Below are 22,233 nucleotides of genomic sequence, written 5' to 3' on the forward strand. Positions count from 1 at the left end.
TCAAAAGCATTTGGAATTTATTGCAAAACTCTAATGTACATGGTTAGAATTATAAACTTTATTAATTGGATGTTGTCTTTGTCATAGAAGACATATTAATTAGCCTAATTACACATTTTTGAGGATTTTTAGCAGCTTTAATGCATATTTGGCTAAGGAATACCTGTTTTTAAGAAGGTATTTAGCTGGAAATAGGTTTGTGACACATGATGACACTAGCCAAACTCCTCACAACTCATTATTTTAGCAAAGAAATTCTGCTACTGATATAAATATCAATATCAATTTCTGCAGCAAATTGAGCTAAATGTGGAAAAGAACCAATGAACCCCATAGACACACACATTGTACTATATGTCTAGTAAGGAAACCTCTCTGTGATGAGTCCCTGTCAAGTTTTTTTACACAAGTGAACTTTGCTGAGGAATAGTTGAAATAAAACTAAAAACTTCCATAGATGCTGTGTCAGACTCTAATTTTCTTTACCAGACCTCTTAAAAATTATGTATTTGATGTGAAGGATCACTGTGGATTTAGAAAAGTTTATATAGGAATTTTTCATTTTGCTCTACCAAGGTCTTTTAAAAGTACTCCTTCACCTGCACAAAAATAGACAGTGATGGAATAGGTTGTACAACCCGTGCAGCTGAAGACTGTTCTGAAAATGAGCTTTGATTTTACTTGTCAAAGCTTCATTTTCAGCTTGATTTTTCCTTTGTTTTTCTTTTTTTTTTAACTGATCCTTCTTCCTAAGGCTCTTGACTCAGATTCAGGAATTCCTTAAAACCTGTCATTAAATTTTAGATGAGTACAGAAAGCTATTCCAAAGCACTCTAGGGACCTGAAACCTGCAGGTGGACACCAATGGCAAAATGGTCTGTTGGGGGTGCTCTTGAAATGAATCTGACACATTAGCATGATAACACAAAGTATGAATCAACCAGTTTCTTAATATCTTTCTGTGAGCTCTTCTGTATGTTTACCTTCTCCTTGAGTGACTATAGTTAAAAAAATTCTTCTTTAAAATACAAGTGGGAATTTTGAAATATGGAACAGAGAGCTCTTGTGGCAATAAGAGACAGGTGAACTCTTGCAGCTTCAGGCAGAGTGTTGGAAATTAAAGCAGCTTATGCCTTATGCTGTCAACAGAATATAAAAAGGTGTTTGTATTTTCCATTAAAGACAAACGCCTCCACCAGTTTAGCATTTTCCAGGATCACTTGAAACCCTAAAATGTCCTGTTTATAATAATTTCAAACATCTGGCTATGTAGAATAGAAAAAAACTCATAACATCTTCACTCTGCCTGGTTATATTCTAAAAATACCGTGAACTGAAGCAAAGTCCAGTTTGGAAGCCAGTAATTAGTGGTGTAGCCAGAGTTCCAGTCCTGTTCAGTATCTTCATTAATGACCCTGATGATGGTGGAGTTGTTTGTATCTGTAGAAACATGCTGCTTTGTGGAGTTTATTTTAGTATATACATTGCTAGTTCTTAATGAGTTCTTAAGAGCAAAGGTTAGTGTAGGACTTGGGAAAAATCACAGGAATTTTTCTCATAAGCTCTGGTTCCCAGTTGTGGGGATTTTGGTAGGGATTTTTCAAAGTTTAGAGCAAGAGTTTGCGGGTGTGGTCTCATGGTACTCCTGGAAACCACTGTGCTATTGAGCTAGGCTTGCAAAAGTGACTCCAAGTTACCCTGGTCCCTACCAATTCACTGGACTGCTGGGTCTTTTAAAAACACAGAAGCAAATCTGCTTTATATTTGTGTAGTAAAATACAGAGCTTGGAATGAAAAGCTAAAGCCTTCCCTGGAGAGTGTTTTAAGCTTCTGCTAAAGATACAGGAGACACACTGGTATAAGTGGCTGCCCAAATCCTTAAGGGGATGATATCACTAAGAGTAACTCAGAGAAACACAGGGAGGGAGGGAGGGAGGGAGGGAGGGAGGGAGGGAGGGAGGGAGGGAGGGAGGGAGGGAGGGAGGGAGGAAGGAAGGAAGGAAGGAAGGAAGGAAGGAAGGAAGGAAGGAAGGAAGGAAGGAAGGAAGGAAGGAAGGAAGGAAGGAAGGAAGGAAGGAAGGAAGGAAGGAAGGAAGGAAGGAAGGAAGGAAGGAAGGAAGGAAGGAAGGAAGGAAGGAAGGAAGGAAGGAAGGAAGGAAGGAAGGAAGGAAGGAAGGAAGGAAGGAAGGAAGGAAGGAAGGAAGGAAGGAAGGAAGGAAGGAAGGAAGGAAGGAAGGAAGGAAGGAAGGAAGGAAGGAAGGAATGTTTCAGTGCTCATTCAGATAGTCACTAATTTCAGCAGGTGTTTGGTATCTGCCTGCATTTCCTGCAAACTGCTATCAGGCATGCCAATTAAGAATTGCTTGAAGCAGTGATTTTGAAGGTGGCAATCTTTTTTCAAATATTCTCAGTTATTTTCTTTTCTAGCAATGGGAAGTTTCCATCCTCTTCTCACAGTAACATGTAAGGCACAAAGTTTCTTGCTGCTGAAACAATTTCCAAGTCTTTTATCAAGTCTCAAGCACTTCCATACAAGCTGTGAGTTGCTGATCAGGGACATGAAGGTCAACTCACCCAAGGGTTGGTTGACCCAGCCAAGGGAAAATGCTGTGCAGGCACCACACACAGCCTTAGTGGTGCTGATAAAAGTACAGAAATGCTACCAGGACCCTCTGGGCTGTTGTATATTAATAGTTCAGTAGGACCTATAGGAAGAAGTCTAGTCTGTTATACCAGCCCTGCTGGGGGAATGTGGTGCCTGCTGATGCAGTTCTAATGGAGATATTAAGTGCAGTACTTTGTTTATATCTATTGTGGATCAGCTCAGATTATGCATTTACTGGAGATTATAAATCACCTTTTTATTGACACCCTGAGAGAGACACAATGATATTTACTAATTCCTTTTCTGTACAGAACTCATTAAGTAATGCATGGGAAAACATCTGTGTATCTTCATATTTGCAAATGAGTTTCAGTCCATTAAAGTTGTGCTGTGAGGCTTCAATTCCCAAAGTTTTAACAACATATGGCTGATGGGCCATATGTAATATTGAAAGGTTGCAGTTCTGCATTTGGGCAGGAGAACATCTTACAGGAGAGGAGCTGTCAGAAAGTGGAAGTGTGGTTATGGAAACAAGAGCACAATGGAGGTAGATATGTAATTTAGACTCAAGAATGAACAAAAGACTTAATGGCTGAGCTTCTAACACTGGGATGAAAGTTTATCATCAGTGAGGACTGCTACTCATAGACAGTGAAACAACACTTACCTGGCTCTTGAGAAGATTTCTATGTAGCTGTTCTCTGCTGAATTAGGACAGTTGGAAAAGCAGTAGACAATTTTCCTGGAAAGATATCCTTCAATAGAGATGAAGGAAAGAAAGACATCAAAACACTGTGGAGGCAGATAGCAGTTGCTTATAATTTTCTCCTTATCCACTGAAACACATGTAACTAAACTTAAAGTATTTGTTTATACTAATATTTAAAATATGACTTTCTGCTACTTTATCAGACTTTAAAAGGTGAGTTTTTCATTCACTGTAGCTGACCTAATAACAAATAGTGTCTGTCTATAAAACTTATCTTACCCTGTGTGAGTTGGACTCTGCTTCAGATGTTTAGGAGCAAGTGAACATTTCAGATTTGCCTGTTTCCTTAATGCTTCAGTACTTGATAATATTTACAAATCTGTTATTAAGTAAGAAATCTAGAACATTTTGACCTGTGAGTTCCTTCCAAGTGTGTTTCACACACTGGGGAGATAACCACCACTTAAATATTTTTGAAGGTTCTTAACCTTCAAGATTAACATTTCAGTTTTACTTTCTATTATACATTGTAAGACTACTCACTATTGCAAATTCATGTCCTAATATGTAAATTTGGCCTTTACAAATTAGATATTAATGCCATGGTAAGTTGGTCAAGCACTGTAAGATAGCATGCAATCATCATATTGAGTAGGAGGGTATGTTTTCTACTCTTGAGTGTCTTTGCTTTTGAAACTGCTGGCAAAAGGAAAAAAAATGGGTGGTATATTCTTGATTAGTATTTTGAAGTATTTTAAAAAATTTGAAGTAAATGTCAGATTAAAAATAATTCAGCTTTGTTTTTTTAAAGTCCAAACCAGACTTTTTGTCATTAAAAAAATGTTAAGATTAAATATTCAGCCATTTCAGTTGTTCTTAAAACAGCGAACATGCTTTGGGTATTTTTATGTTTATTTTTCTCTTAACCTTGATATACCTTAGTCTAACTTTCATAACTTCAGTCTGGCAAAATATAATCACATAAAAAAAGATTTGCATCTAATCCAATTTCTAGATGCCCTGGAGCCCTTTTCTTCATCTCCCACTGCAGTCCCAAAAGGATGCAGGTCTCTGGAGTTCTATGTGTTGCATCTGCCAGTCCCACAGGGACATCTGAGGTACCCAAGTGCATCAGAATAATAGTATGTTCTCATGTTTGAAAAACTGAGTCTTATCCTCCTCAATTATTTTAATCTACTATTTTTATATTTTGTTATTTATGGATGCTAACTGGAGTTTAAATGCATCACTGAAAGGAAGTTCTATCAGAAATTTTGCCTAGCTCCAGCATACCTCTAATATTTCTTCCTAAAGAAGCTGAGTATATATGCTGGCTGCTGATAATCCCATGTGAAAGCTTCCCATTCCCCATTGCTTTTTTTCTGAATTTTTTACTTCTCTTGGAGATGAATAAGAAATGAAGACAAATTATGTCATATAAGTGTGCAGTAAAAGGTTAGTTCTTACTCCAACAAAAAGTTGGAGGAACTTGTAAGAGATACTTTAATTCTCCCTTTCAGTACATGATCTAACATGCCATTTAGTGAAGAGAAAATCGTGGGACTCAGACACCAGACACTTTCAAAGCTGTTTTAAGTTCTCATCCAAAGGCCATTTACTCAGTAACAAAAATCTCCTGCTGATTTCTGTGAATTTTACATCAGACTTGTACAGCCTTAAGTCTGGTGACTTTCCGTGCTGATTATTACTTGGGAAGATACTGATACTTGAGTAATCTTCTTGTCAGATCTGTAGCTGTAGTAGTGACCTGTAAAAATACACATCTGGGTGCAGAACAGAGGTGAAATACATATATCATCTGAGTTGCCTCTGTTTTAAACAGGAAGGTAAGCAATTTGTAACTGTTATTGAAATATGTTTTGACAAATTGGGTTACAGAAATGGTCATGCAAAGAGAAAATTGTGTCCAGCAGGGATATAGCTGTGAGATTAGCATCCTCTGCAGCCAGAGGAGGATGTAGAGCAGTGTTTGCAGGGGTACAAGGAAGGCAATTGTTCTGTACCTTACTTGAGTAGCTGCTCTGAAGCCTGAGATGGAGAAGTTCTCTGTTCTCAGCTGCCTCCTGATCATCATCTCTGTACCATACCCTTGACTAAAGGAAGAAAAGACAGTTCTAATGCTAAGAAATTTGTTCCATCTCAGTGCTTTTTCAGTCCCTGGCCCCAGGCCAGCGTGGTTGTCCTTTACTTTTAGGAGTGTTTTATATGGTATGGTAGCAGATTAACAGAGAAATGCTGAATTTGTGCAGTATTCTGGGCTTTGTATGCCTAAGTAAGTTTACCCTAATTCTGTTCTGAGCAGGGATACAATTTTTTTTTGTGGGGAAAATTGAATATTTCTGAGATGCATTTTTTGTGCCAAGTCTCTACAAGAAAGGACAAAATTCAATTACTTGAATATAAGCACATAGTATCATCTTGATGCCCTACGGTACCTTAGATGTCCCTGTGGGACTGGCAGATGTGACACAGAATATCACAGAGACCTGCATCCTTCTGTAGCTGCAGCAGGAGGCTAAGGCAAGATGCTTCAGGTCATCTAAAATTAGACTAGATAGAATTCTTTCTGTCTGTGTGTGTGATTATATTTTGCCAACTAAAATTTTAAAAGTGTTCCTGCTTCTTATAGAATATGAAAAAGAAGAGACTACCAAATCACTGTTTCCTGGATATTTTCAATATCTTGCATCGGATGCCAAAGGCTTTTGTCTCTTTGTCCCCCACATACAAAATGAGTAAAATATGTCATTTTACACGAGAAAGTTATACAAAAAGGTCATTTCTGTTTACAAGTTGTTCAGCACTGTAGTAAACTCATCACAACCCCATCCCCAAGGAATTAATTCAAGGATAACTACTTAAATGGTGACTATTTAATAACTGGTAAATAGACTTGCTCACTGAGAGATCGCCGTTCATCCTGTGCACTGAATGCTAAAAAGGGGAAAAGAGTATTTATTTTGATACCAGCTCCTGCAAGTGGTAGAGGTAGCTAAGCCCTTGGCAGTTCTGTGAGGCAGCGTGGTGGTTACACAGGGATTCAGATCAGGGCTGGGGAGTGCCCTGTGCTACTCCTGAGCCCAGGAGAAGGTGTTTGGTTATGGGCATTTCCCTGTGGCTCTAGAATGGACAGGAGACAGGATGTGGGAAGCTTGCCCAGGAACAGTTGGGGTCAGGATGCTCGATGGGACATGGGGATCTCCACAGCACAGAAACCCAAACTCTGGGCAGAGAGCACACAAGGAGCCTGACTGTGCAGTAGTGGCTGACACTCAGTTGGGAATGGGGAGTGGGATCTATGTCCAGATTATGCTTTTAAAATAAATACATAAATAAAATCGAATTATTAAACTGAAAGAGGAGGGGTTTAGCACAGATGTTGGGAAGAAATCCTTCACTGTGAGAGCACTGAGACACTGGACCAGACTTCGCAGAGAAACTGTGGATGCTCCAGCCCTGGAAGTGTTCAAGGCCAGGTGGATGGGGCTCTGAGCAACCTGGGATAGTGGAAGGTGACCCTGCCCGTGGAAGGGGTTGGAACAAGATGTCCCTTCCAAACCATTCTATGTTTCTCTGTTTCTGTGAAATTCTTTGGAGAGAAACGGAGAGTGAAGCCTGTCACAGTTGCATATTTCCTTACTCAGTCTTTTTGATCCTGTTATCCATCTCACACTGGGATATTTAATTGGCCACACTAGATCTTTCAAAAAATGGGTGCCCATATCCAGGGCACTACAGCACTTCTTCCCACCTCTGTTGCATGACCCCATTAACAATTCTGTTCTCCCTTTAAAATTTATCTGTGTTCATATTGTTAACCTGGTCTGTGTTGAGTGTCGTCACATTTCATCAAAATCTTCCTAATTGCTGAGAATATTAAATGTAACTGGTGCTTAAATAGGTTATTGAGTTTGATATGGATAGTTCAGCAGTCAGCAGTGCCTGTTGACTTTTCCCCAGCCACTTTCTTTTCCATCTTTTGATGGCTACAGTAAGTTCCACTTTCTGTACTTTAGCTGATGGTTTTCTGACATGGCAATGTTTTCTTATATGTATTTCAGTGCACCTTAATCTTGTCTCACTCTCAGCTGATAAATCCATGTCATGATTTATCTCCCTCCCTTCCACCCAATCTTCTGTCTCTGCAGTTTTGCACTTTATTGCATCAACCTTTGAATGAGTCTGTGGTTGTCAAACTTGCTCTACTGTTTAACTGTCTTTTGTAAATACATCAAAGCCAGGTTTTTCATGCTCCAGCCTAAGCAAATACCCATAATGTGACAGTTTAAAATGAAAATGTTACCATCTTGACATGTTATTAGTACCAATTCTGAGTGGGTGATGAAATGAAGTCCCCTGTAATTAAAACATTTAATGCTCTTTTAAATTTTTTCCTGAAATAAAATGGGATGTAGTAGTTTTCATTTCTCCCAGCAATGCCTATGTGCTTCTCCTTACTGCTGACAATTGAAGTAAAGTCATCTACACCGTCTTTTGCCTTTAGCTTATTACTGCTTCTGAGCACTGTCCCAGTATATGTCCCGTTCTACTCCTTCTTAAAGAGATTGTGAAACACTCCTTTTCCCTGCTTCTCTTAGTTCTCTTGATAGGGTCATGTTCAGCCTGATTTCCAGCAATTTTAATGAATCCTTTAAACTTATATTAGTCCTATAATTTCTTTTCTATAGTGGCAGGAAAGAGCTAAGATTGTATAATGTAAATTAAGAGAAAAGCAAGTAGAAGACACAATCCATAATAGAATAGACATGAAATCTTTAGAAATGGATGGAGAAGTTTCCATTGGCTTCAGTGACTTACACAGCAATTAATGCCAAAATGGCAGATGGAAGCATATTTATTAGTATTTACCTTAAGATTTTAGAAGTTAATATGATAAAAAGTAAAACAAAAATCTTTAATAGAGGAAATAAAGGAAACTCGGTGTCCTATGTAGCAAAAATAAAGGACTTTCCATTACAGTAGCAAGGTTTGCCATTTATTGTGAAGGATAAGTTCAGAGTCTTTTTCATACCTTTTTCAAAATAACACTTGCAAGAAGACTTATTTGAGATAAATGTGACGAATTTATAAACCATACACTATGGGACACTTTAAAAGGAGTGTAAACTTATTCCATGGAAGTCTCCACAGGTGGGCAAAATGCTGATAATAACAGTATACAATGAATACTTTTTTTTCCTTTAAGAAATATGCTTGACATTCTGGAAAAATAACCTACTGAAAATATGATGTGCTGATCAAGAGTAAGATTTTTATCTGGAAGTATTGTCAAAAATTCTAACACACTATAAATTTTTCCTAACTTATCCTTTATAAAGCAGTACCCACTTTGCTTATGTGATTACTGACTGGTTTTAAAGTCTTAACCTTAATTTTTTGTTTATTAAAATAAGATCCAGGTTTATTTGTCTATAAACAGTATTAACCATTTTTGTTTTGCCTTCATTACATAAAGTTTTCCACTCAAGTGAAAAATAAAAAGAAAAAAGGAATGAAAAAATAGGGTTTTGAAGCCTTCATGGTAGTGCAGGCTTTTAGGGTGACTGATTACCTCAAGCTTTAAATTGTTTGAAAAAACACTTTCTCAAGTTGTTTTCACATCCCATGAGAATTTTTTTAAAATACCTCTCTTACCTAAAAGGGCAAGAGAAAATTTTGGTTAAGAGATACCCCACCCATTATTTCTGGGAGTTATCTGGTTATCTTGGCTCCATTTCAGGTTTGAGGTGTGGGTTACATCCCATACCATGCAGAACATGGTGCTCTAGGCTTTGCTGAAGTGAAAGAGTGTAAAATAAAAACTGCCAATGGAAAGTTGTTTGGGGGCTTGGCCCTTGAGTAAGGTGATCTGAGAGGGAAGTTTTCCAAGCACTTACTAAGCTTAGGAGGAGCATGTCATTCTGGTGGTGGACACAATACTTTGAGCGATGAAAAATTAGTATTTCCTACCAAAGTTATTTTTCTTTCAAGTGTCACTATGGGAGAGTACTACTGACTCCTGTCTGCATCCATTTGCAGGAATCTCGGTGGCCTTTCTTGTTTGGAGCAATCATTGTTCCATCATTGATACAAGTCGTGATTCTGCCTTTTCTTCCTGAAAGTCCTCGGTACCTCCTCCTTGAAAAGCATGACAGGAGCAAGGCAGAAAAAGGTATGATATGTTACTTTTTCGCAATAAAGAGTGTTTATTGTAGGGATTTAGGCTGGAGATCACTGATTCTGATACCACACTAGAAGCAGAATATTCTCATAGGAGAGGATTTCTTGGCAATAATTTTTCTCATCTTTTTTGTTTGTCTCTGTATGAATAAATATAGCTGTAGCTTTGAAGTTTTTATAAATTACATTCTCCAGCAAGGTAGCTTATATAACATGACACATGGTCATACAGACCTAACCAAATCATCCTGCTGTTGTGTGCCAGCCACTCTGTGCAGGGTTCATTTGGAAGTGAAAGGTGATTTCAGTCATCGTGACTCCCCTTTATCTACAGTCTTTGCACTTTGACTAATAAAAACACTGATTATGCTGCTGCCTTTTTCCCCCAGTAGTCGCTGTGTTTGACCCTGTGTTCTGTAACTCAATAACCTTTGTAGATCTAATAAAACCCCCATACATCTGTTTAACTGAAAAATTCTGTTTAACTGAAGCTTCCATATAGCTTCAGCTTCACAGACACAGAATATTTTGTCCTTACTTTAGGTTCTAGGTATTAAATTATTTTCTTGTGTGATCAGAGTTGCTGCATTCTCCACCCTATTACATTTACTGTGGTCCCAATACAACTGAGAGAATGTTAAAAATTTGGTTTAGTTTATTATAATGACATATGAAAAACAGGAGTCTACAAAAAAGGAGCCTGATTATAACACCAAAATATCAAACATAAGTGCTTTACAAATTATTCTTAAAATCTTTGTTTGAATATGACCCTTAAGCTTTTCAGTCATGAACTAGTTGCTTGCAAAATTACTTGTAAAGTGTGTATCAACGCCTGAAATATAAATGTATTAATCTTTTAACATTAAATTAATGCAACTCTATCCAATTTCTTCTATTTGGGAACAAAAAACTGGCATTTTTTTGTTCTGAAGAGCCCTCTGAAAAAGAAATAGCACACTAATGAAGTTGTCCCAGTTTGGTGTTGAATGAATAATTCTATAAATTATAAATTGGAGCTTTATATATTATATAAAGGTATATATTATAATATATATATATTCTATATAGATGTAATACATTATATATTATATTATATTATCTATTATATTCTATTATATATTCTATTATATTCTATTATATTCTATTATCTATTATATATTCTAATATCAATTATAATTTGGAGCTTCAGACACTTAGAGATACGGTTCAATGTTTTAAAAAAAAAAAAGAGTACAAAAGCAACAAGGTTTTGGGGAGAGTTCTTCAGTTTCACACAATCAGCAGAGTTTTGAGGAGGCAGAGAACAGCTTTTCCAAGCACCATGAAGCAAGGGCTGCCCTGCCAGCTGTGCTCAGAGCACCCAGCAGGGGTGCAGGTCCCAGCTCAGGATGGCTGTTGGGTGGAAACTTCTGCAGAACCATGGCTGGGTAGGGAAGAAATGCCTTTGGGTGCCAAGTTTAAACTGGCTAATTCCTGCCTGATAAAACTGTAGATTTCCAGAGCTCTGGGTGGCAAAGAGTCTGCATGTGCAATGCTATTTTATAATGTCACATGTGCTATGAGGAGCTACTGAAAATCCTGCTACAATACCTGGAGACCTCAGCACTGACAGTGAAACTGGACCTCTCATAGGTAGAGTTTAAAAATTATAAAACTTGGAAGTAAAATGACACCACCTGCCTTAAAATCCACACCATTTACTGTTGCCGGTAATGTGCCAGCTGCACTCCGGGATGCTTTCAGCATGTATGTTCTGAAAATAATTTGAAATCTAATCCAGAGGCATTGGAGGCAGGTTTTGGAGTAGAAGGCATCAGGAGAGCAGTTGTCTGGGTAAATGAACTTAAGCTGCTGGCTTGCTGATATACAAGAAGATGGCTTTCATGAGCCACCCTAAGGACTATAAATTTAGATACTCTGAGAAAAAAGAGACAACTGGTATGAAAAGCTTTTCAAAGTAACTGCATATGCATATATGCTTTTGGATTTTATTAATTCTAAAAGAAAGAGATGTTGTAGTGTAACTCATTTTGAGTGTAGTCTACAGTGGAATTCAAAAAATAGGAGAGTGAATCAACAGTCAAGACAAATCATTTGGATATTCACATTATCAGCAGAAATGGGGGAGGAAAAGTCTAGGTATTAAGGAGACTGGAGGAGTTGTGATTTATTAAAATGCCCTTTTGCTTGTAAGTGATATAATGACAAAGCAGAATTCTTCATTTAATGATGACTACAGTAATGCTTTTAAATTATTTGCCTCTTAGCTTAAATCTGCATATTAATATTGGAAATTTGCAACTCTTTCTACTGACTAAATCCCTTTTCTTCCCCTTAATGGATCAAGGCTATTCATGCAAATATATATTTCACTGTGGATTATACCTTGTCAGAGAAATAAAACTATTATTAGCAAAAGGTCTGCTGTGTTTAAAGCAGATGACTACGTTAGTCTTTATGAAATACTCTAAAGTATGCATGTATATCAAAACTCCTAAAATGGAGCTGACACCATTAATCTTCCTAATTGTTTTAGAGCAACAATATCCAGTGAGATAATGTAGGTCACTGAGTTTCCACAGAGTTTTGCCCCTGCTTTCATCCCCTCCTTTTCTTCTCTGTCTCAGGAGATAAACAGTCTATAACTACCAAAATATAAGTAGTACCTTTTCTGGCAGACATCTTTAAGGGGTAAATAAGAGACTGAGAGAAGGGGAAGGACCAAAATCTGTTGTGTAAATTATGAAAAAATGAAGGAATGGACATAGAGATTTAGAGCAGAGAGGCATTGTGTGCAAGCCTAAACCACACCTCCGTGAGAGAAGCTATTTTTTGGGGCACAGGGGCAGAGGTGCCTCAGATGAGTGAGGTTTCCTGAGCCCCATTAGCAGGGTTTTTCCCAGTGCCCTGCTTTCCCCTCTCCAGCAGTGCAGGCTGTGCACGCTGTGGATGGCTGAGCTGACCTCTGGCCGATCAGACATACGGACACCACATCTGACTTGCTGCTGTCTGCTGCCAAAAGCAGCACTGACAGAGAGCTTGGCTCATCTTCCTGGAGCTCACCAGCCTGTGTCCTACTCCCTGAGACACAAAGGAACTGAACTACCTCTCATATTCCTGTCTCACTGCTGAGTGTGGGAGAAGTGATCCATGTGTTTTGGAGAGAGAACAATCCACTGGAACAACAGCATAATCTGTAAACCTGCTTTGCCCAAGAAACTAAGTGTGGTAATGAAGCAAGGGCAGAACCATCCCAGCTCCTCTCCCAGGTTCCATAACTAATATTCTTCTCATTTGATAAGAATAGAAGGAAAGAAATTGCCTAACTGGTGTGATCCTTCTTCAAGGCCAGACAGCAGAGGAGAAATGGATATTTAAGTGGTTGAAGAGAAGGACTTTGGAAGGAGATTGTGGAAATGGAGAGTGACAGGGAGAGAAACAGGAAGAAAAAGAAAAACCTGCTGCTCTAATTACATCAGTTTACCATCCAAGTTCTAGGACAGTAAGTGAGGGATTTCACATTAGCTATTTGCTGCATGCCAAGTGCACCCCTGATCTGTGAGTATCACAATGATGTAATATAAATAAAATCAGCAGCAGTGATAAAATCGAACATTTCTTATGACTAAAAACATTGGTTATAAACGCAGTTGGAGAGTTGAGGTGTCTTTTTTGAAGTGCACTTTTACAGGGGGCAACCTTGCATTTTCTATGCAGCTACAGTAGCAGCTCATGTAAATCAATAATGGAATTCAGCTGGTATCCCAGCTTGCCAGAGAACAAGAATATTGTTATGTCTTAAGGGTCAAACGACTTGGACAAAATGTCACAGCAACATCTGTTGGTGACATACAAAATCTGTTCATCTAGTATGTTCAGTCACACATTGAATGTCCCATTGTTATGAAAGAAGCATTACAATAGGTATAATGAGCAGCTTAGATTTAAATTTTTAGAAAGATGGATTAGGTTTGATACCTTATCATGTGACAAAAGAGCGAAGCCACTCCTGATTTAAAAAATCAGGTAGTGAATTTTTTACAAAGCCCTTCAGGAGGCCCACATGGACTGGAGAGATGTTAAACCCAGAGTTCCAACAGGAACAAGTTACTGAAAATCCAGTGATTAAAATAAGTTGTTATGACTGACAACAAGCACATGTATGATTCAATTTTGTTTCTCTGTGCATTTTGTATATCTGTAAGGATTATAAACTATTCTTACTGGAAAGGAAGAGACAGCCATGACTACTACACTTGCTGGCTTACAGTAAAGGTTTCATCTCAGATGTTTGCCTGCAAAAGCTGGAGTGATTGCGGTGTATCTCATTTGTTTTTAAGCTTTTCTTAAACCTCCTGTCTTTTAGAAAGGGTATTAGGCCATTGGAACTTTAATACAACACTGTTTACCAATTCTTGTGTTATTTAAGGGTGGTGTATATATGTTTTGTTTTACCTGTATATCTTGGCTAGTCTCAGGTGAACCTGAACAGGCCTATTGGTGTGTGTAAAACCACACATACAAACAGGTAAAGATGTAATTCTTAACTAGATAATAACTGAAAAAAAACCCTGTGTGTTCTTTACTTAGAAGAAGAGGGAGATGACTTGTGGGAAAAGCCTAATGCCATTTGCCTGCACTTATATTTTCTGATATTTTTTCTTAAATTTTGCTAAGCTGCATGCTAGTAGATGATCAATATTTTTCTAGATCTAAGTAGCATTGTTGTATCTCTTCTAGGAAGATACATCTGAATTATTTTTTAGGATAGTCAGTACTCTAATAAAATTAGTTTATATGAAAATAATTTAGTTCATTTTATAAATTATTTCTGTGTTGACATGGAGTTATTACAGGGAAATTTCTACTGTCTTCAACAGTGGACAAAGAAGATGCTGTTTAAGCAGAATTTAGACAAAGATGTGTGAAACAGTGTAACACTGGATTTAATATAAGTAATCATCAGGAAAGTAAACATGTCCATGGGAAACAGATGACAATAATACTTCCACAGCTTATTTTAATTTTTTGTCTGTTTCTTTTCAAAGGATAAGCCCAAAAAAACTTTGACCACTTCTGTCTTTTTCTGTATCCTCTTGCCTGGTGCTGGTTTTATACTGTAAACCATGCAATAGCACTTTGATATTTTAAAATTTCTTCTCAAAGTTCACATGTTAATTCTGTTGATAACAATACTTTCTTTGCACAGTCCTGGAATTACTATAGTGGAAAAATAATTAGTAATTCCCCATGTAGCTGAGATGTTGAGTGTCCATCTTCAGTTAATCTAAAGACCTGATTGGTTTAGACATGGTACCAACTGACTTTTTTTTCAGGTCTTTGAACCTCTTTCAGGTGTTTCACCTTCACTTAGGTGAGATGAATAAAAACTGGTGGTGTAAATGGGTTTCTTGACTTCTTTCCCCTTGAGTGGAACCATCCGGTTCTTTTGCTGTTTATGAAGGCAGTATTACAACTTCTGAAGGCTGAGCTTCTATATTCCCTTCTGATCCAAGGGAATTAAACAGGAATCTGGAAAGTTTTAAAAGTTTCTAGACTTGCAACTCCTTAGATGGTTTTAAGTGTTACATGAAAATAAGGCTTCCCTACAGAGAGAAGCAGCCACTCACGGAGGGAAATGAGTCATTGCAGCAAGGAGAGGAACGACTGCTGTGCTTCTCAATGTCAGTAATGTCAGGGTTTAGAATGTAAAACTAATAAATTGAGCATTGCACATTGAAAGACTTTTGAGTTTTCCTATGTCCCTGCTAATGCAGAATTTATTTCCACATTATTTATATGTAAAATTGTGATTCTTATGGTAATGGAAGAAAATTAAAGACATTGAGTAGCAGGAAAATGTTTTTCCAAGAAGGTTGGGTGATGTCTATTCAAAGCTATGCATGTAGAGCATAGTAACTTCTTAGCATTTCTGTACTTGTTGATAATTTTAAGTATCCACCAAAGTTGCCTAGTGGCATTTACATCTCTTTTCTTATTGCCATGAAGGAAAGAAATTGGCTGTTTATGTTTTTTCTGCATTGTACTTGACAGTTTTGATAATTGTAGTTTTTTGGTTCCTGGTCCCTCTAGAAATACAGCAAGCTCCCTTGTGCAGGAAAGACAGATTGCTATCTTTTTACTTGACTGCACCTATATTTTTGACTTGTGTGCCCTAAAGTAATGATGAAGATTCTAAGGACAGGAAAAATAAAGGACATTGTGCACTGACCTAATTTACACTGATAAAGCAGATGTAATGGAAGACTTTGGTGATATATGTTCATGGAAAACTATGGTGATATATGTCATTTACATGTACATTTCTTATCGCTGTCTTTGAATACATCACATTCATTAAAATGAGTGATTATCATGTTAATTACTAAAAAATGTGCAACAACAAAGGACAAAATTGAGCAGCTTAAAGTTTTAGTTCTGAGGTCTCACTTTATTAATTCATTTCTGACTCTACAACCTGTATGAAAAGATAAATCTTGTGCTTTTACATAGAGATTTAAAACTTCTGACCTCTCCTCTCACAAGAGAGAAACTGGTTATCAGAATATATGAATGTTATGAATTGACTCAATACACAGAGGTAGTTCATCCTTTAAAAAAATCATCCTTCTTGTTAAGCAGAATCATTAAAATGCATTAGAAGTGCTAAGTGCCTCAGAAAAACTTGGCCCAGAGCTCAAGTTAGTTCCCTGCACCTCCAGACTGGGAGGCAGGCAGAATGTGCAGCCTTGTACATTCACCAGTGTCAGAGAGGGATGCTCTGGGGAGGCCACCAGTTCATTTGTGTGACCTATCTCTCACAACAATGAAATGCCACTAATTGGCCTTTTCACCTATTGGGTAAAGATAAAAATTTGTAACCTCAAAATCTAAATAGAGTCTGGATATATTAACCATGACTAGTCAATATCTCTCATTTTCTTGACCATCAAAGTACTTTTTATGATCCAAAGGTGTATCAACATAGTGAAATATGTGGTCATTTGGTTATAGGCAATGTTATGCAAAGCTGTGGATAAGAAAAATTGATTTGGCCCTTAGGTGAAGTAAATGAACTTATTCATTTAATAAAAATAACAATTTAAAGTGACCTGCTGTGTAAAGGATTGTTTTGAGTGTTAGCATCCTACTGGGTCGCAAAGCCTTGTTGCAGGGGTGTGTGTAATGACATTGTTTCTCTGCAGTCACTCTGAGATGATGAGCATTTTAAACATCTCTTAAAATGCCAACCCCTGGGGTATGTTCATTAGATTGAGACAAAAGTATTACCTGCATAGACAGAATCTGTCAAACAAGGTTGGTGGAGACACATCACGTCTGGTTGGAGGTATCTCTGTCTTGGAGGAGGTGTGAGGTGGAAAGGCTGTTTTATTCACAGTGGAAGGATATTTCAGTAAGCTATCAGTGTGCAATACTAAATAGTGTCTTTGTGGGGAGATGAGGTTTGTTGGTTGCTTGCTTGCTTGCTTACATTGGCCATGTAAATTTGTTCCCATGACTCCAGAATAGACAAATATAAAGTCTTTAACTGCTCTGGATGATTACTGATAATATTAACCTGACAAAGTGAATTCTTGTCTATATGCTAGTAAAAACAAGAGGTAATATGAATTAATAGTAGCTATTCCTTTCCAGTATCTGCCTTTTCTTGGTTTACCAGACTTATATGAAATTTTACATCTTACTTCTTTCCTAACCAACCTATCTCCCGCAATGAAGCCAGCTATACTGTTAGGCTGTAAAAGTAGCCAAGTCAAATAATGTTCAGAGATGCTTTAGTAATAAATATTTTTGAGGGTTTTCCCTCTTCACTGGACCTTAGGCTATATTATATATAAAAAAACATAAAAAAGAGGTCTTGTAGGGAGACAAATAATCTATGGTTTTGTTTCCATTTTTGACCCCAATAACAGGGGTGAACCAGATCACATCCAGAGCAGAATGATATTGTTGTCAGAAGAATAATTAAGTTGTAGCGCATGTATGCCTCCTGTTTATGCCAAACATTTCCATTTTAAAGAAGCAACACAGTTATAAATGCACACAGTGCCAAGTGTCTGGCCTAAAGTACATGTTCTGTCTTTGCAGCATTTCAGAGATTCCTTGGGAAAGATGATGTGTCTCATGAAATAGAAGAAGTTTTGGCAGAGTCTCGAGTGCAAAGGAACACCAAGCTGGTGTCCATTGTGCAGCTCCTGAGAACCCGCGCGGTGCGATGGCAGATCATCACCGTGGTCGTCACCATGGGCTGCTATCAGCTCTGTGGGCTAAACGCTGTAAGTGTCCTTCCTCAGGCCATGGCATCCCCTGGGGACCTCCTTCTCTTTACTGCAAGGCTTGGGTTACACCATTCACCAACCTCTCTGGGCTCCCTCTTTTGGCTGTTTTGTATTACTAATGACTCCCACTTGTGTGTGGGAAGATCCACAGAGATCTGTATTGTTTGGGGGGTTTTAAAACAAAAAAATGTTTGAGGAAAGTCATGTTGCGCTAACTTTGAGGGAATACACGAAAAGGTAGAAGAGATCAGCAAAGAAAGAGCATGCAGCTTTTACTTCTGATACTCAGATTCTCTGTTTCTGGATATAACCCATGCTTATTCAGTTTTTTCAGTCGACATTTTGGCTTGGATTCATTCAGTTCAGTACTTACAAGAAATCATAAGTGATATATAAGTGATTTTAAAATGTCACACTGCACATTTGATTTTTTTGTTGCTTCAATATTCCTGTTTTGGAAAGTGAAGTGAAAGAGGGAAAAGACATAAAACTATGGATCCTTCTGACCATTAATATGTGCGAGGTTAATGGATATGAGAAGTCTCCTTTACCATCTATCTGAGCCTATATGGGAAGGTCACAGAACCATGTAGGCTGGAAGATCCCTTCACCTGGGCCAAGCCCTTGCTTAGAGCAGGAATGACTTCAGGGCTGTCTCAGGCTCCTGAGGCCCTTGTGCAGTTGAGTTTTAAATATATTTAAGGGTGAAGAGTCCATAACCCTCCTGAGCAACCTCTGCCAGGTGTTTACACCACTTACATTGTGAAAAGTGTTTTCTTTATATCCAGCCAGAACTATCCATGCTGCAGCTTGTGGCATCTGGCTTAGATGCTTTATTCTGCACAAAACAAATATTCTTGTGAAGCACCTCAAAGTGAAAGGGCTTTTGTCATAGGTCAAAGGCATTGCTTGCTTATAGATAGGAAAAGCAATATTCTAGCTGCTGCAAGGAACTCACCCTCGTTGTGCTCTGCAGCAGGCTCCAGCTAGATTTTCCCCCCAGGACTAATAAGTCCATGTGCTTTTGTATCTATGAACACTAGCTCAGGCCTATCTCAGATATCTCTATAGTTTTAAGACTCCAAATAAATGTAATTTGTCCAAGACCATTTAAAAGATTAATGCAATTGGAACTCTGATATCTAAAAGCTTTTTAAGAAATACTAGGAAGGAATTAGAAGAGTTTTTTCATCCTGTGGGGTAATCTATAATACTGTTTATATAGGTGGTATTTTCCTCAAATGGTAGGATTTCAGTGCTAATGGCAGGTTATTTTATGCCTCATTGTGGATTCATTTTTGAGGGAAAAAACACCAGAATTATCTTGTCATCCAGTCTTTTTAAGATTTATCAACACATAAGGGAAGAAATGTCACTTATAGTAATAAACAGACTGTTCAAATAATGAAGCACATTGCCTAAAAAAAAAAAAGGTCACAGCTAAATTTTCAGGGGAAATGGAAGAGTTTTGTGACTTTGAGGATACTTAATTGTTGATAGAAATAGTCCAGTATCATGGCTTAAGTGAGAATGTGGTTGGACAGTCAGACATGTCCAGTCCAAAATGGATGCCAGAGTTACTTTAAAATGTCATTAGATAGCCACTTTCTGAAAATATGCCTTAGAGATATAGTCTTTGTCAGGGAACCTGTGTATTGAGTTGACTATTTCAAGGCTTCCTTTTTTATTATTACTTTGTTTCTCCTCTCAAGCAATGTCGCCAAACATGAAAAAAACTTATTCACACAAAAACTGTGTTTTGAAATGGCTTATTGAAACAGTTGTTAGTTAACAGTAAAACCAATAAAATTAAAAGATAGGTCAAGAGAAATAGCTGGACACTTGATTAAGACACCAGGCTTTGAAAACTTGTCTCTTTTGCTTGGCTTTCCTGGCTGATGCTGCTCGAGTCACCCGAAGGTCCAAGATGAGAGGACAGGTCTGGGTGTGACAGACACTGGTGAACCTGGGTCTTAGTTTGCCTGAATTCATCTGAACCAATGTTCTGGGTGTGAGCCAGCATCAGCCAGGTTTTACTGGCAGGGAAGGCTCCTTCTAACTCATTTGCTTTGTCTGTGGTGCCCTGTTAGTCAGTCTGGTCTTTTCCACAACTACCATCTGGACAGGGCATATGGGAAAGTTTGGATTCCTTCAGGCGAGAATCTCAGGACGTTCTCCAGGGGAATTGCCAACTGGCAGATTGCTGTAATCATGCTGCTGGTACCTGAGAACACTTGCTTCTTTTTAAGGATTTTACTCAAAAAAAAATTGTTTTGCTTAAAACAGTACATTTGTTTATTTCCACGTGGAACAGAAATCATGGTGAAGCTCCGATCATGTTAGTGTTTTCAATTATAACAAAATACCAGACAGCCTGACCTAAACTGACATAAATAAATTATTTCCTATTAGTCTCTTTTACTCTGTTAACATTTATCTGATGCATATAAGCCATAATAAATTTATTTATCCTCCACCATTTTATCTCAGTTGTAAAGAAGTCACAAAACTACGGTGAAGTTTTCACTGGTGAAGATTATACTTTTTCATATCAAGGAATACACTGTGTGACATATTGCTCTAAGGGAGTCATTCCCGAAGTGGGATCCCTAGGCTTCTGTAAAGCCTGTTCTTCAGGCTGTATTTCGGTGCAAAGGAATTATTCTGGGATGGATCTGAGGAACAGTGCATGTTCTCAATATGCAAATGATCTGTCATGGTGTGCGCTTCACAGCTGGGGTGGATTTGGCAGATTACTTCATGTAGAGAAGTTTGTTGCTATCATTTCTTGTCACTGCATCTGTCCTGGTGAAAGCTGATGTGCCAGCAGTAGGCATAAGTAAGGTGATAAGGTGACTTTTTACTCCTTGGTGTGTTACTTTGCTTTGGGTTTATGTAATATGAGTTGGATTTTCTTCTTTGACCTAGGGCAAGCATCTTTGCTGAAGGTCTAGCTGGAAATTTAGAAATTTAGAAAAACTTTTTTTTTCTTTTTTCAAAACTGCTGAGTTAGTTTCTTGACAAACAGGTGTAGCAAGTGCATTGCATACTGGCAGGTAGCAGGGTTTTCCTCATGCAATCGTAACACATCCATCCATCAGACAAGCCTTGTATTTAGCTGTGTTTTCCCTGTTAGGGCTTGTACCATTGAGAGTGGATGGGAAAAGATATCACTGCTACTTTAATGTTTAGTGTCATCTTTATCTAGGGCTTTGAGTTTTGCTGTCACAAATTGTTGTGACAAATTGTTGTTGTCAAAATATGTTGTCACAGATAAATTTTCTGTGGTTTAGAACTTTATTTTCTTTTGATAATCAGTTATTTCAACCATTTGTCATTTCATTCTACTAAATCATTTATCTATTTGGCTCCTCTTCTTGCATGCTTTTGGCAGCCAAAATCTTTGGCTAGTTCTTTCCTGTCACCTTGAGTCAAACATAAATATATGGTTTTTGAACACAGTTGGGGCTCTGATGATTACCAAACTTGATATTTTAGAATGTTGCCACTATATATTCTCTGCCTGGATATTGTCACTGCTGGATATGGTTTTACTGACTAAACATGGTTGCCTTCCTCTAAGTCATACAACCTGTATTTCTGTCCATTAGTGACACCTACTTCAAGCCTATGATTAATTTCATCCTAAACACAGCATTTTGCTTTTCCTCAGGCAACTCTAGTCTTAAAAGTATCTTTTCTTTTTGTGGATAATGATGAGAGATTGGGGGGATGGCTTGACTGTCCACACTCCAGTAAGGTTAAAGCAGAAATAACACCTCACACCTTCTGTCCAAAAGTGAGCAGCTTCTTCGTTGCCTCGCAACATCTCTTCCCTGCTCTCACCTCTGTTGTTACACGCTATTGAGGTATTCCATAAAGCTGCACAAACCTGCTTGGTAAGCCACACAAAACCTATTTGTACCCCGTCGTTCAAGCTTAAAGTGAATTTCTTTGATTTACTCCTAAAGTGAATTAAATTAAATTGAGTTGAAGCTGTTTGTAATTCTGCCTGGGTCTGCAGGTGGAACTACAGCAGCGTTGTGCCTAATCCACCTGGAATTTGCACTTTCCCTACATCTGTTGTCCTGTTTGGCCCTCAGTGATTTGGGAGTGCTCAGAGTTTTAACAAGTCTCGCCTCGAGCAGATTAAATGGTTGAACTGAATATCAATATATTGCAGTTCAACCTATAATGATTAATAACTCATTTTATTCTCTCTGATACAGATCTGGTACTACACAAACAACATCTTTAGTGAATCTGGGATCAATCATGAGACAATCCCTTATGTTACACTAAGTACTGGTGCTGTTGAGACTCTGGCTGCTGTATTTTCTGTAAGTATGGTTATAAAAATCCATTAGCATGCTTGATATTTAAATATTATTAGATTTCATTTTCTTATACAGCTT

The 22,233-nt window shown here is 37.9% G+C and overlaps 1 protein-coding gene across 1 annotated transcript in view; it reads left to right on the forward strand.

Moving 5' to 3' along the window:
- LOC131574402 (solute carrier family 2, facilitated glucose transporter member 9-like) overlaps window positions 1–22,185 on the forward strand; it is a 39,132-nt gene extending 16,947 nt beyond the window's left edge. The window contains exons 6-8 of the mRNA XM_058828860.1: window positions 9,375–9,507; window positions 17,628–17,815; window positions 22,048–22,185. Coding sequence (XP_058684843.1) covers window positions 9,375–9,507; window positions 17,628–17,815; window positions 22,048–22,185 — 459 coding nt within the window. The remainder of the gene's footprint in view (window positions 1–9,374; window positions 9,508–17,627; window positions 17,816–22,047) is intronic.
- The last annotated feature ends 48 nt before the right edge of the window (window positions 22,186–22,233 follow it).

The sequence above is a fragment of the Poecile atricapillus genome, unplaced genomic scaffold (genome assembly GCF_030490865.1).
Source record: "Poecile atricapillus isolate bPoeAtr1 unplaced genomic scaffold, bPoeAtr1.hap1 scaffold_294, whole genome shotgun sequence".
NCBI lineage: Eukaryota > Metazoa > Chordata > Aves > Passeriformes > Paridae > Poecile > Poecile atricapillus.